The sequence below is a fragment of the Lithobates pipiens genome, unplaced genomic scaffold (assembly GCF_037356315.1).
Source record: "Lithobates pipiens isolate NorthernLeopardFrog02 unplaced genomic scaffold, aLitPip1_a1.2 Scaffold_19, whole genome shotgun sequence".
Lineage (NCBI taxonomy): Eukaryota > Metazoa > Chordata > Amphibia > Anura > Ranidae > Lithobates > Lithobates pipiens.
Window position 1 is genome coordinate 122,943,345 of NW_027507764.1, and position 15,492 is coordinate 122,958,836.

General features: G+C 45.2%; 1 protein-coding gene across 1 annotated transcript in view; it reads right to left on the reverse strand.

Moving 5' to 3' along the window:
- The window catches only part of OXSR1 (oxidative stress responsive kinase 1), a 186,653-nt gene that overhangs the window by 55,409 nt on the left and 115,752 nt on the right, over positions 1-15,492 (reverse strand). The window contains exon 3 of the mRNA XM_077491223.1: positions 13,746-13,854. Within this exon, the coding sequence (XP_077347349.1) occupies positions 13,746-13,854 (109 nt within the window). The remainder of the gene's footprint in view (positions 1-13,745; positions 13,855-15,492) is intronic.

A 15,492-nucleotide genomic window follows, 5' to 3' on the forward strand; every position in this document is an offset into this window, starting at 1 on the left:
ACCCAGACCATCACATTTTGGCCCGTGTCTCCATCCGATATTGACAAACAAGATATTTTTGGGGGCCACACCCTAAAAAAATGCATAAAGATGGTGCTGCCATAAGACCATACAACAGAAGAAAAATATTACAGCACACACATGCAAAAGTGACATTTACCTCCAGCAAGGATTTACCTTACTAATCATGGGGTACTTTGTCGCAGTAAGTGGGCTTAAAGCGGAGGTCCACCCTAAAATGGACCTTCCGCTCATCGGAATCCTCCCCACCTCCGGCGCCACAATTGGCACCTTTCAGGGGGGAGGGGGGTGCAGTTACCTGGATAATCCAGGTAACTGCACCCACTTCCGGGATAGCTCTCTGCGGAAAGGGGCGTATATTACGCCCCTTTCCGCAAGTGCCCGCCCCCTTCCGCAAGTGCCCCGCTGCCTGCTGGGAAACACACAGATCCCAGAGTCAGCGGGGACCGTCCTTATTGCGCAGCGCGACTCGCGCATGCGCAGTAGGGAACCGGGAAATGAAGCCGAAAGGCTCCATTTCCTGATTCCCATACCCAAGATGGCGGCGGCAGCATCCGAGTGACGATCTAGAGATCGGCTTCGGGTGCCGACATCGCGGGCGCGCTGGACAGGTAAGTGTCACTATTTTAAAAGTCAGCAGCTGCAGTATTTGTAGCTGCTGGCTTTAAAAAAAAAAAAAAAAAAACCCAGAGTCCCAGCGGACTCCCGCTTTAAGCACCATATAGCAATATGGTGTGACCAAATCCACATATTTTTTGATAATGTTTTTTTGAAAATGTCTAGGTGTTTTAAAAAAAGCCTTGCTGGAAGTAAATGTTAGTTTTGCATGTGTGCGCTGCAATATTTTTATTCTGTTGTATGGTCTTATGGCAGCACCATCTTTATGCATTTATTAGAGTGTGCCCCCCAAATATTTTGTTTGTCTATTGTATGGATTCTGACCAAATCCTTTTGGGTGTGGAGCACCCCACTCCCTCAGTAATGTACCTCTCATTAGTGACCACCTGTGTCATGGGTGGAAACCTTATGTTCTCCCATATACAGTATAGCTCCCATGGCTCAGAGAAGCAGGATCTCCCCATCTATGGATAGTGTAGAACCCACTAATCATGGGGTACTTTGTCACAGTAAGTGGGCTTAAGCGCCATATAGCAATATGGTGTGACCAAATCCCCATATTTTTTGATAATGTTTTTTGAAAATGTCTAGGTCTTCGAAAAAAGCCTTGCTGGAGGTAAACGTCAGTTTTGAATGTGTGCGCTGTAACATTTTTGTTCCGTTAGATATTGAACACCGCAACGCCCATCTTGACACACCCTGCACTAGGCCGCAGAAAGCCTACAGTCAGAAGGCAGCAGCAGGCATCTTGTTACACCCAGCCATTTAGTTAGGGAACTATATAGGCTGGGTGTAACAAGATGTCTACAGCCACCTTGTGACTGCAGGCTTACTGTGGTCAAGTGTAGGACAGGGCAAGACTGGCCTACCGGGAAATTTCCTGGTAGGCCGCCTGCCCTGGGGCTGCGCTCCCCTCCTTCCCTCCCACTCTCCACTTTTCCTTGTGGGTTACACACAGTGGGCATCTCCTGCTGTGTGTGATGGAGCTGGGTCTGTGTTCAGCGGTGCAGCAGCTCTGTAACAAGGTCTCACCTCCTAGGCCATCGTCCCATGTGATAGGCGGAACACTGATTCACATGGCCGCATCCTCTGACCATCTCTGGTCTTACATCATGTCTGCAGTCTCTGAGTCTGGAGAGGAGTCAAGGGTGGGAGTGCCGCTGGGATGGGGGTCATGGGGGAAGTCAGATGTGTGTGAACTGTGGAGACTAATGGATAAAACCAGAGCCAACCAAGCTGGAGACGACTGACTGAGCCCTGCATGGTGTACCTGGGAGGAGGTCAGTGACAGCGCCGCCAGGCCAGTCTGAGGGGGGTCACTGATGTAAGGGGGAGTGAATACAAAAACGTAAGGGGGCACTGATAACGGAAAATTGTATATTCACCTTGCTGTAGTTTTCCTTTCCTGTCGCATCTTCATGGCAGCATACACCTATGGGATGTGGCTCCTCCTCCATAACCTGATAGGACCGCGTAGCTATTAAACCCTGAGAGGGCTCCCGCCCCAGTATTCTCAGAATATATATATATATATATATATATATATATATATATATATATATATATATATATATATATATATATATATATATATATATACACCTCACCTCAGACGGGTGGGCATCTGTATGCTGCCATGAAGATGTCAGGTGTTTTTTGATGACCAGGTGGCTGCTTTGCAAATGGTTTCTGAAGACACCTTGCAGTAGGCCGCCCAGGAGGTCGCCATTGCCCTTTGTGTCATGTGCCCTTAAGCCCTCAGGTATTTGTGCGTGGTTAGATGAGTAAGCTCTTTTATTGGTCTTCACCAACCATGCTGCGTTGGGGCAAGAGGTCGCTGCTTGTCCTCTCCTAAAACCATGTGGGATGACTAGGAGATTCTCTGCTTTTCTCAGTTTACTGGTTCCCGAAAGGTAGGCCAAGATATTGGTCTTTACATCAAGTGGGTGTGGGTCACCCTGTTCTGTAGAGAGTGGGAAGGCATAACTCCTGGTTAAAGTTGAAGGAATACAACACCTTCGGGGTGAAGCGATCCAATGGCTAACCATCTATCTGGTCTGGGTAGATGGTTAGGTATGGTTCCTAGGCCAGTAGGGCCTGCATCTCCGAGACTCTTTTAGTTGATGTAATTGCTATTAGGAAGGTGACCTTGAGAGTTAAGTCCCACAGAGAGATGCCCTCTATCGGAAAGAATGGTGCATGGGATAAGACCTCTAGCAATACCGAAAGGTCCCATGTTGGGAAGGAAGGTTTTCTAGGTGGCCTCAACTTTAGGCAGGCATTTGGAATTAAATGACAAGGGGCGCCTGTGCCCACTTCACTCCTGTCTTGGCGGACAGGGCTGACACGTGTACCTTCAGGGTACTAGACCCAAGGCCTTTATTTAAGCCTAGCTGGAGAAACTCAAGGATCTGAGTGACTGTTGGAGATGATGGGTCCCAGGATTGCTGTTGACTTTTCCCAGATCCTTTTGTAGGTATTGGTGGTGGTGCATTTTCTGGCTTAAAGAAGGGCGTCTACCACTTTCTGGGAGAAACCTTGGACTAAGAACCTAGTCCTTTCAATCTCCTGGCTGTTAGATGCAGCCTCTCTGGGAATGGGTGAAGGAGCTGTCCCTGCGAGAGTAGATCCACTGTCATCAGGAGCGGGAATGGCTTTGCTGTGTTCAATTGGCGGAGCGTCGTGAACCATGGCAGTCTCGGCCAAAAGGGGAAGACTGCCATCACTGTAGACTCTGACCTCTTGAGCGAGTAGAAATCTTGGAATAAGGGGCGTCGGTGGAAAGATGTAGCCCAGGAAGATACCTCTGGCACTTCCTGTTGGTTGGCGTCACTGCCAGGTCTATATCTAGTATCCCCCAAATTTTGGTTGAGGGAAAAGGCTTGGTGGCTTAAAGCCCATTCGTTATTGGATACAAAATTCTGGCTTAGAGAGTCGACCAGTTGGTTTTGAACTCCTGAGACATATATTGCCGTTAGTCCCGACAGGTTTAGCTGTGCCCACTCGAGAACTGGGTGCACTTCCTGCATAATGAAGCGACTCCTGGTGACTCCTTGCCTGTTGATATAGGCAACTGCCACCCTGTTGTCTAGCTTTAACGGGACTTCTTTTCCCCCGAGGAGGGGGCTGAAGACTAGCAGAGCTTGGAATGCTGCTTTCATCTCCAAAATATTTGAAACCACATTTTGGGTCTTGAACGGCCAACGGCCTTGGACTGCGTAGTGACGGTTGCGTGCCCCCCAGCTTTCATTGCTGGCATCCAAAGTGATTACTTCCTGGGGAAGGGGAACCTTATGCTTGCATCTCTTCAGATTGCTCAATCTGGTCCACCACCAGAGTGATTTGTTTTACTTCTTTCTGGATCGTGATTGGTTGAGGTGACACCTCGTTCCACTGTCTTAAAAGTGATGTCTGAAGAGGTCTTGTGTTAAATTGAGCCCATTGGACCATTGGGATGGTTGCTGAGAATGACCCCAATATGCTGAGGTACTCTCTGGCTGGAAGTGTGGTAGATGCGAGTAGCCTTTTTTTGCTTTTTGGATCAAACTGGGAATTTTCTCCTGAGGGAGTTCTATTGTGTTAAGGTGGGTATTTAATTCCACCCCCAGGAAGATCATTCTCTGGGTGGGCTGTAAATTGCTTTTCCCCCAGTTTATAATCCAGCCAAACTTTTGCTGGATGGTGGTCAGAATAGATCGATGCAGTAGGAGGGGAATCTCGATTGTCCGCAAGTAGGAGGATATCATCCAGGTATTGATGGACTCTTAAGCCTTGCTCCCTCAGTAAGGCTACCACTGGCAGGAAGGCTTTGGTGAATGTTCTTGGAGCGGTGGAAATCCCGAACGGGAGACTGTGAAATTGGAAATGGTGATGGCCTACCGCAAAGCGGAGAAACTTTTGAAATGAAGTGTGAATGGGAATGTGCAGATAGGCGTCCTGTAAAATCGACGGAAAGCATCCAATCCCCAATGTTCAAGGCCTGAAGAACTGATTGTAGGCTTTCCATCTTGAATGTTTCTACTAAAGATAGATCGATTGAGATTTTTCAAGTCCAGAACAGGACACAGGTCCCCTGTATTTTTCTTCACCAAGAATAACGGGGAGTAAAACCCTTTTCTGCTTTAGGACAGTGGAACTTTCACTATGGCCTCCTTCTGGATCAGACCTTGAACGTATTCTGTTAGTAGCAATCTTCTCTCTTGAGATGCCGGTAGTCTGGTTGTACAGAATTGGTCTCTTGGTGACCACCTCTTGAATCTCCATTTGTGGCCGAATTGGACAGTAGCTACCGTCCACGGGTCCTTTGTTTCCACCCAGACCTGTGTATACTTCATGAGCCTGGCCCCTACTACAGCTGGTTGGGCGGACGAACCTTCAAAAAGACTTTTGATCCCCTGTGGTAGGGGTCTTGGATTTTTGGAGCTTGAGGGGTTCTTCCAGTTCCTTCTATACTCTTTACCGGGCCTGTAAGATTTTGCCTCCCTGTATTTATCAGGGAGATTTCTCCAAGAGGCAGGTGGTCTTTGTTTTCTGGGCCTTTTGTCTGAAGGGATAAGTCCCGACATCCTGCCGGTGACTTTGGAAATGGCCAAGTCCAGTTTTTCTCCAAAAAGATTTGTGCCATCGAAAGGGATTTTAGACCAGTTGGACTTTGAGGAGGGATCTGCCGACCAGGGTTTCAGCCAAAGTGCACTTCTGGTCATCGCTGAACTTAACATTGCTCTTGAAGCAGATTTAATTATATCCACGGAGGCTTCTGCGACAAAGTCGCCTGCAAGACCATGCTCCTGGAGGGCTGAAATGACCTTTTTCTGTTCCAGCCCCTGTCACTAGCTTCTCGGCGTTAGAGGACCAGCTAGAGATAGCCCTACCCACAGCTGCCACTGTTGGTCTACAAGCGCCACCTACAGACAGGCAGATTCTTTTGAGATCCAGGTCGATCTTTCTATCGAACACATCTTTAAATGTCACTGCATCTTCTATTGGTAGTGTTACGTGCCTAGAGAGGCGCATCAGAGAAGAGTCGACCACTGGCGGTGATACTGGTGGGTTAACGTTACCAAAGCCGATGGATGTCCCTGGATCATCATTGTCTGTTTTTTTTTGATGAGGGAGTAGCAGAAGAGGTGTCTTGTACAGGCCTGTTGAGGCACCTGCGATTTGGAGGGATGATTCTCTAGCAGACTCCCTTGTGTCTAGCTCTTTGTCTCTGGCTGCTTCATTGAAGCACGTGCAACAGGCTAGCTTGTCTAGAAGCGCTGTGGCGCCGCAAATCCAGCAGGAGTTCCCGGATGGACGGGGACAATGGGTATCAGAAGAGTGCATGTGCGTAGGAGATTTCCTGTGATAGGAGTGGCTATGCCGTGAATAGGATTTTGAACGGCCTCTCCTGAGACTTGATCTGCTTCTGCCGCGATCTGAGCAGCTATGCCTGTGGCTGGAGCGGCTCCTTCTTGAGGGCTCCCTTTGTCTTGAATGTAAGACCTGTTAGGGCTGTTCAATTAGACAGCATTAGTGGCAGGCTCTCTTTTTCCTTTGTCTTAATACTTATCAATCATCCCCTCTTACATATTAGGCTGATGATGGTCTACTGAGGCAGCAGCCTTCATGGAAGGTGATTGAACCCAACCTAGAACATATAGGTGAATCAGCATGCATTTATAGGAAAGGCAGGATGAAACTGAGGAAAAAGGCTATGGAGCTGAAGACAGCAAGAAGAGTAGTAGACCAGATGATCCAATGGTATGTAGATTGTTTCTTCCCTAAGCTCAGCAAAGGGGAGAAACTGAGTTTCTTTAAACTTCGTTGTGGCGGTGATGACGTCACGCTCGCGCACTAGCATTCCGTCGTGTCCGGCGCCATCTTGGAAGCAGGAAAGATGATGAAATGGGCGCGATTCCGATTGTCTGTGCATGCGCAGAAGAGTTGAGACGTAAGACACTATGCATAGGGCACCTGTGGAACTACAGGGCTCAGAGGCGCAGTTTAAATACATTTTTTATTTTTTTTTGCCAAGTGCTCAGAAAGGAAAGGCTGGAGGCCGCTGCAGGCAACAAACCTATTTAAGGTTTATAAGGTGTTTGACAACATACCCCTGAGACCATCAGAGTGGGCTTCCTTCCGTTTAGAGGCTGTAAAGGTAAGGACTTCCACCCAGGAGAGGCTTGAACCTGGCTGGGGCGAGAGCGGTAAGGGATGCATGTTCAGTCCTTGACAGGTGAGGGGAAAAAAGGAGAATACTGGGGCGGGAGCCCTCTCAGGGTTTAATAGCTACGCAGAGGCGGAGCCACAACCCATAGGTGTATGCTGCCATGATGTGACAGGAAATAAAGGTTTCCCCCTTATATCAGTAACCCCCCCCCCCCTCCCCTTACTTTGGTGTTTTCACTCTGCAGAAGGTGGTCTCTGGTCAACGGAGTCCGTTGTCTCTCCCAACCACGTTCCCAGAGTTCCTGGGGTCCCTCTTGATGATTAAACACTTTTAACTGGAATTCGCTATATATATATATATATATATATATATATATATATATGTATATATGCTTTAAAATGCATGGTTTTCCCTTTCACGAACAAAAAAATAATGACGTTATACAGTCTGGCTGATATGAAATTTTTTCCAGGGCTGGTTTTTATTCCCAGTCCGGCCCTGGTGCAGGGTGTATCAAGATGGGCGTCGCAGTGTTAAGAGAATATGAATGACAAACATAAAAACCTCTCTTTCATTCATGTTTAGTGTTTGGCTGAAGCCAGTTATTATCAATCAACTTTATTTACTATTACTACTACCTACTTTAGTTACTTTAAATTATAAAGGCAACAAACTACCCAAATTACCCTGATCAAAAGTTTACATACCCCAGTTCTTAACCACCTCAATACAGTGCACTTATACCCTCTTCCTGCCCAGACCAATTTTCAGCTTTCAGCGCTCTCACGCTTTGAATGACAATTACTCAGTCATGCAACACTGTACCCATATGAAATTTACGTTTTGTTTTTGTCACACAAATAGAGCTTTCTTTGGGTGATATTTAATCACTAGTGGGTTTTTTGTGCTATAAATAAAAGAAGACTGTGAATTTTATGAAAAAAAGCCTTTTTTCTTTGTTTCAGTCATAAAATTTTGCTAATTGGTAATCTTTCTTCATAGATTTTGGCCAAAATGTATACTGCTACATATCTTTGGTAAAAATAACCAAAATTAGTGTATATTAATTGGTCTTTGTGAAAGGTATAGCGTTTACAAACTATGGTGCCAATCACTGAAGATTGATCACATCTGATCAGACACTTAGGCCCCTTTCACACGTGCGGACCGTATGTCCATATTTCATCCATCCGTTTTCGGATGAAAAACGGACATATATACATCCGTCTCAGCTATGGTCCGATTCTGCAGATGGAGGAAAATCCTATTTTTCTATCTGTCTGCAGAGCGGATTGGATGAACACAGACAGACGGTCCGTGTTCATCCGATCCCCCATAGAGGAAAGCGGAGATCTGACAGGGCGGTCCCTGCACAGTATGCAGGGACCGCCCTGTCATCTGCCGGCTCAAGCGGATGTTCACGGGGCAAATCATCACAGATCCGTCCTGTGTGAAAGGGGCCTAACAAGTCAGGAAAGTAGAAATAGCCCACAAATTACCTCTATTTAGAGAGTAGACATTCCAAGGTATTACGTAAATAGCATGGCAAGTTTTTTTAAGTTGTAATTTTTTCCCACAATTCTTTGAAAAGTGAAGATTTTTATTAAATTTTTTTTACAAAATTGTCATATTAGCAGGATATTTCTCACACACAGCATATGCATACAACAAATTGCACCCCAAAATACATTCTGCTACTCTTCCCGAGCATGGTGATACCACAGCCTGGCCACATACAGAGGACCAACATTGAAATAGCACCTTCAGGCGTTCTACGAGCATAAACAACATCTTATTTCTCAACCACCTATTACATGTTTGAAGGCCCTAGAGCACCAGGACAATGGAATTGCCCCCAACATGACCCCATTTTGGAAAGCAAACCCCCCTCCCTATAAACTAGGAGACATATGGAGTCTTTTGAATGGTTCATTTTTTTTTTCATACGTTTTTGGAAAATGTGAGGAAAAAAAAAGAAGCGTTTTTCTTTTTTTCCCCCCACATTTTCCAAAAACTTCTGAAAAAAATTAACCATTTAAAAGCTTAAATGAATTACACTTACAGGGTAAAAGTCATTATGCGCAGTAAACAATGGATCATATAACAGCGTCTCCTCGAGCCTCCTCTGCTCGCTGCTTACTGTAACCCTCAACCTCCGAAGAGGAAAAACATGATGACGTCAGTATCACAGGCCCCACACTGACGTCATCACGTATTTCTCTTTGGAGGTTGAGGGTTTGTTTTTAGGTTTTTAAGAAATGAGAGTACAGCTATGCAAGGGATTTAAAGTAGAATTCCACCCAAAAATTGAACTTCCGCTTTAAGCACTCCTCGCCCCCTTACATGCCCATTTGGCATGTCATTTTTTTTGGGGGGGGGGGGGGTTTTGAGGAGGGGGACTTCCTGTCCCATTTTTCCTCCCGCCCAGGGACCACCAAGGCGACTCCTCCTTTCACCTTAGGCTGCCCCTCCCCCTAGGAGATGTCCTGGGACACGTGACAGGTCCCAGGAGATCGCCTGCCCACTCTGGGAGCGCAGCGCGGCTCACACATGCGCCGTGCGTACCCAGCCGTGAAGCTGAAATCTGTCACGGTTTGGTGCCCAGAGTGGCAATGGAGGAGAGGAGTGACTCTCCATTCGGCTGCATCGCTCACTGGAACGTGGAACAGGTAAGTGTCTTTTTATTAAAAGTCAGCAACTACACTTTTTGTAGCTGCTGACTTTTAATAAAACATAAAAAGCCTGGAACTCTTTAAATTGGTTGTAAACCCTTACAAACCACTTTGACCTACAGGTAAGCCTAGATTAAGGCTTACCTGTAGGTTCAAGTAATATCTCCTAAACCTATACGGTTTAGGAGATATTTACCTGAAGACAGCCACCGCTGTCTACGGCGCATGCGCCGTAGACAGCGGCGCGCAGGCGTACTGGGTAAGCCGCAGATCGCTGCGATATGCCGCGAGTGACGTCATCGCTGCTTCGGCGAATCACAGCGCCGGAGCAGCGAGAGCCACAGAGACCCACCAAGAAGATGGACGCTCGGAACTACAGGGGACAGCGGTGACTTCGCTGGCTCCTGTGTCAGGTAAATGACACATAATGGACTACTATGCGATGCATAGTAGTCCATTATGCTTTACCTTTGCAGGGAATCAAAGAGGAAGTAAACCCATCAGGGTTTACTTCCTCTTTAAGACCGATTAGCAAAATAGATTCAGGAACAATTTCTAGATGTGTGAAAATATTGTTAATGATTTACTTATACATAACTAATGTACATTTGCTTGCCTGAAGCAAACTTCATTGTAGATAAAACCTATTAGTGCGGTGGCCTAAGTATCTACAAAACACAAACTTTCTATATCAGATTGCTAAATTTTTTGAAAGGGGTTTAAGTTTTTACATTACCACACAATATGAGATTTTAATAAAACGAAAAAAATAAATTACATAACAGAAAAAGCATTGCACCCAAGGGAAGGCAAGGATATTACAGATCTAAAAGGCTACACATGGCCCTAGCGCAAAATGGGCGATAGTACCAATGTCCAGGGGAAAAAAAAAAAACCTACCTAAACCTAGAACACACATATAAATGCACACGTACAATCATACACACCAGGGCCACAATCCCAATATATGCACAGTAAATAAACAAACAATCTACATACCATAAAGATCTGTACACACCTAGGAGTTTTGTTTTCAGGTACAGGTCAAAAGGTCACCAATGTAAAAAACAGCAAACGCATGTAATCTGCCAAAAAAGAAGCTCCTGTACTTGGAGCTTTAGATGACAAAACGCTCAGATGTGAACAGGGGCCACTGAAATGAATGGGTTTTGTCTTGTTGGGCATTTTTGGAGCGGAGGCTTACCGCAGAAAAACGCCTAGGTGTGAACAGAGCCTAAAAGAACATAAGTAGTACAGAGACACTTATGCCCTGTACACACGGTTGGACATTCCAACGACAAAATCCATCTGATTTTTTCAGACGGATTTTGGCACAAACTTATCTTGCATACACACGGTCACACAAAGTTGTCGGAAAATCCGATCGTTCAGAACGAGGCGACGTACAACACGTACGACAGGACTATAAAGAGGCCAGTAGCCAATAGCTTCCGCCTCGTAATTTATTCTGAGCATGCGTGGCACACGATCGGAATTTAAATAATCGGATTTTGTTGTCAGAAAATTTTAGATCCAGATCTCAAACTTTGTGTTGGGAAATTCCGATGGAAAAAGTCAGATGGAGCCCACATACGATCAGAATTTTCGACAACAGTCAGATCGCACATTTTCCACCGGAAAGTCAGACCGTGTGTACAGGGCATTGGGATTGTTGCTACAAAAAAAACCTGGCTGATCCTGCAAGTTCATGTGTCCCGACCACGATAATCATGGCTGCTGAGCTCTGATCACCGTGGTCAGTTTTTGTCTCTCAGTCATCTGTAGCTCTCTTCTGTCCCCCCCTCCCTACCTGCCTGTCAGTTCTGTGTCTGTGTCTCTTCAGGCCAGTCTTGTGACTCCCAGACAGTATCCTACTCTCATCCAGGGCTACAGAGGGAGGGTCTGAGCAGCCATGTGACCTCCCCGGCTAACGTCAGAGGGAGATCTCGGCCCCTCCTGCTGTAGCCCTGGATCAGAGTAGGAGACCAGCCGGGAGTCATGTGACTGGCCTGAAGGTAGCTGTAAAAAGGTATTTACAAGCTTTGTTTTAATAAAAAACGTATACAGTGTGGTATGCCCAGATATAATAGCGGGGCTGGCAGTGAATTATATTTTTGTGGTAACAACCACTTTAAGTGAGGTGTGTAAATCTGAGCTTGAGCCATCGGATATTTATGACTATGGAAAAGGAAAGATGGATAGCAAGAAGAAACCCATGATGCCTACCTATGCACAATAAACCCACTAGCAACCATACATTTACTTGTTCCAAAAATAATATGCCGATAACTAGAGACTGTCCAGCCACACTGGTAGGACAATCCTATTTCAATAGTATGGCAAACATTTTATCACCAATAACATAACTACAAAAATGTTGTTTTATTTAAATCGTGTTACAAAGTGACCTTACTTAGGTCTACTGGTGCCTTCTGTGAAATAGTACACAGTAAAGACAATATGGGGGTCTAGTGGTTTGCACTCTTTACTAGAAGCTTTGAATCCAAATGGGGACATAGTACTGAGGTTTGATTGTTTACTGTGGTTTTCTCCTGGAGCTTAAAGTCTGGTACACGCTATTCATTTTTACTTTCAACCCATTGGGCTGACCGAAAAAAAACAGTCTGCTCTAGGCGGAGCCACTGTACTAATGATCCAATGTTAGTACTTCAATCTCCCCGCTAAGCTGATGCGTTATGCTTGATCAGGAGCTGGTCAGATGCTGGTTTTCCAGCATGCTTGTCCGACAGAAGCCAGCCAAACGGCTTCTGTCAGACCAATTGGCTTACACACGGCCCGAATGCTGGCCTGTTTTTATTGCACCGGCCGATGTTGGTGCGCATTCGGTCCGTATGTACAGGACTCAAGATTCCTACCACAATTGAAAAACATACTGGTAGGTGGACTAGCTGGTAATGTAAACTGGACAATGTATGTGTGTTGGGACATTAGACTGAGCTTCTTTAAGAGACATGGACTTGTGCAAATAGTTTGGGAATTGTTACATTGGATGACTGTCCTTACTTTAAGGCGTTTAGATTTTTTGTGGTGGTGTGAAGCATTAGATAGATGCATTTTAACTATAAACTGATATGTAAATGCATTATTAACACACCTGGGTGTGCTAATGTAGTACATGAAGTATTTAATGTGTGATGCAGATATGGTTGACTCCAGACTATATGTCTAATGAAAAGTGTAAAGCTGGTCATTCATGGATCAAAATTCACCCAGGTCAGCAGGGACCTCACAAATTTCAATCCATGTATAGGCAGGGTTGTCATACAGAAGTCAATCTACTGATCTACTTCTGTACAACCGCCTTGTTGGACTTTTGGTGCTTGATCAGCGCTACCAGCTAAAGCATGCAGCTGCTTATCCATGAATTCTGACAGCAGGAAAATTTCTCCACTGTCAGAATACTTTAGCTCAGAATCAGTGAGCCGGGGGGTCCACATCGAGTGTGTGGATGGGGAAATTAAATCAGTTGAACGAAAAAAAAAAAAAACTGATTCATACATGGGCTGCTTAAAAGTTGCCAGCAGACAACTGCACAACTGACAGCACTCTTCTATGACAAGGGGGTCTCAACCGCAATACATAAAACCACACCACACAGACTTCCAAATAACCCCTGTTGGAAGGTGAGTGCCTGATAATGCCTGGTAATAAACTTCCGGAAAAAAAAAAAAAAAAACTTGTTCTTCCTGCAAGGTAAAGCCATAATGCTAGTATGCATCGCATATTAGCACATTATGAAAGATTTACTTTGAAATAAATCTCTCCAGCAGCGCAATGTCACCGCTGGGAGTCTCCTTTCTTGACCTAGTCCTCCTTCAGGGTTTGTGGACTGCAGCCACTCGAAATGGCCGCGCCGTAATGACATCACTCCCGCGGCACACAGCTCTGAAAGAACGGCATACCTGTGCTGCAATGACATCACTGGCTGCTGCTCACTTGTACGGTGCACTTTTAGGAAATATTTTACCTATAGGTAAGCTTTACTATAAGCTTACCTGTAGGTAAAAAAAACATTCAGGGGTTTACTACCACTTTAAACAGTGGTGCTGTAAAAATCTATAGAAGAAAACAGTCTGCCTGCCAATGGCAAATCCAGATGATTCTATTACTATTGACATGTTTCCTATTTTCTTTTATGGTGGTCTCAACAGGCTTATTAAATACAGTAAGCTGGAGATTCCTTTTAATTGGAAATGGCTGTCAAGGAACCACTTCAATAGACATATTATCTAGGCGGCGAAACCTTTAAAAATAAATCTTACCTCCACTCAGTAGCTTCATTACCAGCCAGAGCTCATCCTTAACCACAAAGGAGGTATAATAGGACACAATGTTGGGATGGTGACACTGACTCATTGCCTGGATTTCTTTCTGCAAGAGAAATGACAAGAGAAATTGAATAATTATTCCTGGAAATAAGATAATCCATAAACATAAACCTGTGCTTTTGAAGAGATGCATTTATATACAAATGAGTTTGTAAACATACAATACTGGATCACCTATGCAGTCTTGTCAGAGTAGAGTAATGCATTCTGACACACGGAAAAGTGACTTGTACAGCAGGAAATAAATGAGATTAACTGTATTGATCCAGAGGCTGAGCCAACGTATACTTTTACAATACTGTTAATACAAAAGTGTTCCCAATACAGCCGTATAGCTACACAAAACCCGTAAACACATCATATACTTGCACTCAGTTATTAAAGTCTAAATACAGTTGCAGCAAAGTGTATAGATTAGAGACATCTATGAACTATCTGTATACCGCCAATCAGTTACACTCAACTAGATGCCATTTTCTTTACAAGTCTCTCCTCCTATTTGTTTCTGCTTTCAGACAAGAACAGATGGAGAATGACAATATCATATAACTCACTGAATAAGAATGACAGTCAGTCAATCAGGGATTAAAAAAAAGAAAACAAGAAATAAACTTGAATGATTTCAATTAAATGTTATTTCAGTTGGTTTAAATGGTTAAAAGTTTTAAAATGATCTTGTATAATTTCTTGAATCACATCTACATATTACATAAGAATTTAAAGAGGGTGCTACGTTAGACTTTCCAATAAGAAAGCTCAGCACTGGCTGTCCACTTTTTAAGTCTCCCTGAAAATCCACACAGGGTTGGATGGATTACCCTCTGACCCATTGAGTTGTGCATGTTAAAAACAGAACTACAGACCACATAATAGGAAAAAAAAAAAAAGTAATTCTAAAATATGAGAGAGATTATATATATATATATATATACACATACACATACACACACACACACACACACGTGAAGGCAGTCATTTTTTATGTTTTATTGAGGGGAATTAAACTTGAATAGGGATGGGGAACTTATGAAATGCCCAGGTAATTAACAGTCAAAGTTGGGACTACTATATACATTCTCCTCCTGTACATTACTTCCTTGCCGACTGAAACTCCTCACTTCTCCAGCACATCGCTTCCTTTCTCTAGCCAGCACTGTAGGCCTGACACTAGCTCAGCCAGGCCCAAAACAAAAGCCCTTTGCAGGCAGAGACTGCGGGCCCCTATGGTGTAGCAAAAATAGAAAAGTTCCAGCGCTAGCTGTCCCTGTGGCCATGGCTCCCCGCACCACCTCTTCAGGGGTGGCCAGCACTCCTGGCTGCTGCTGCCTCGCTCCACTGCCATGAAACCACCATCCTCCAGACTGGCTCTGCATCCATCCCAGACTGCTGCATCTCAGTAGTGCCTCCCAGTCCTCCCGACAGAGTGATCACTCACCAGCCCTCCTGGCTGCCTCTGTGGAACTCCTGGAGACTTACCCGGCAGTGCTCTCCCGCCGTCCTCTTACCCCTCCCTGTGCCTCCAGAGGGTCCCGTCCGCACCCAACCCCAGGCCCAAGGTCAGCGCCCCCCTCCGACTGGGAAGCTCCCTCAAAGGCCCCTATAGCCTAACATTCCATTCTCCACCCGATCAACTCCTCCCCAGCTAGGCTGATCCTGGGTATTTAAGGAGGCCTGCCCCCTG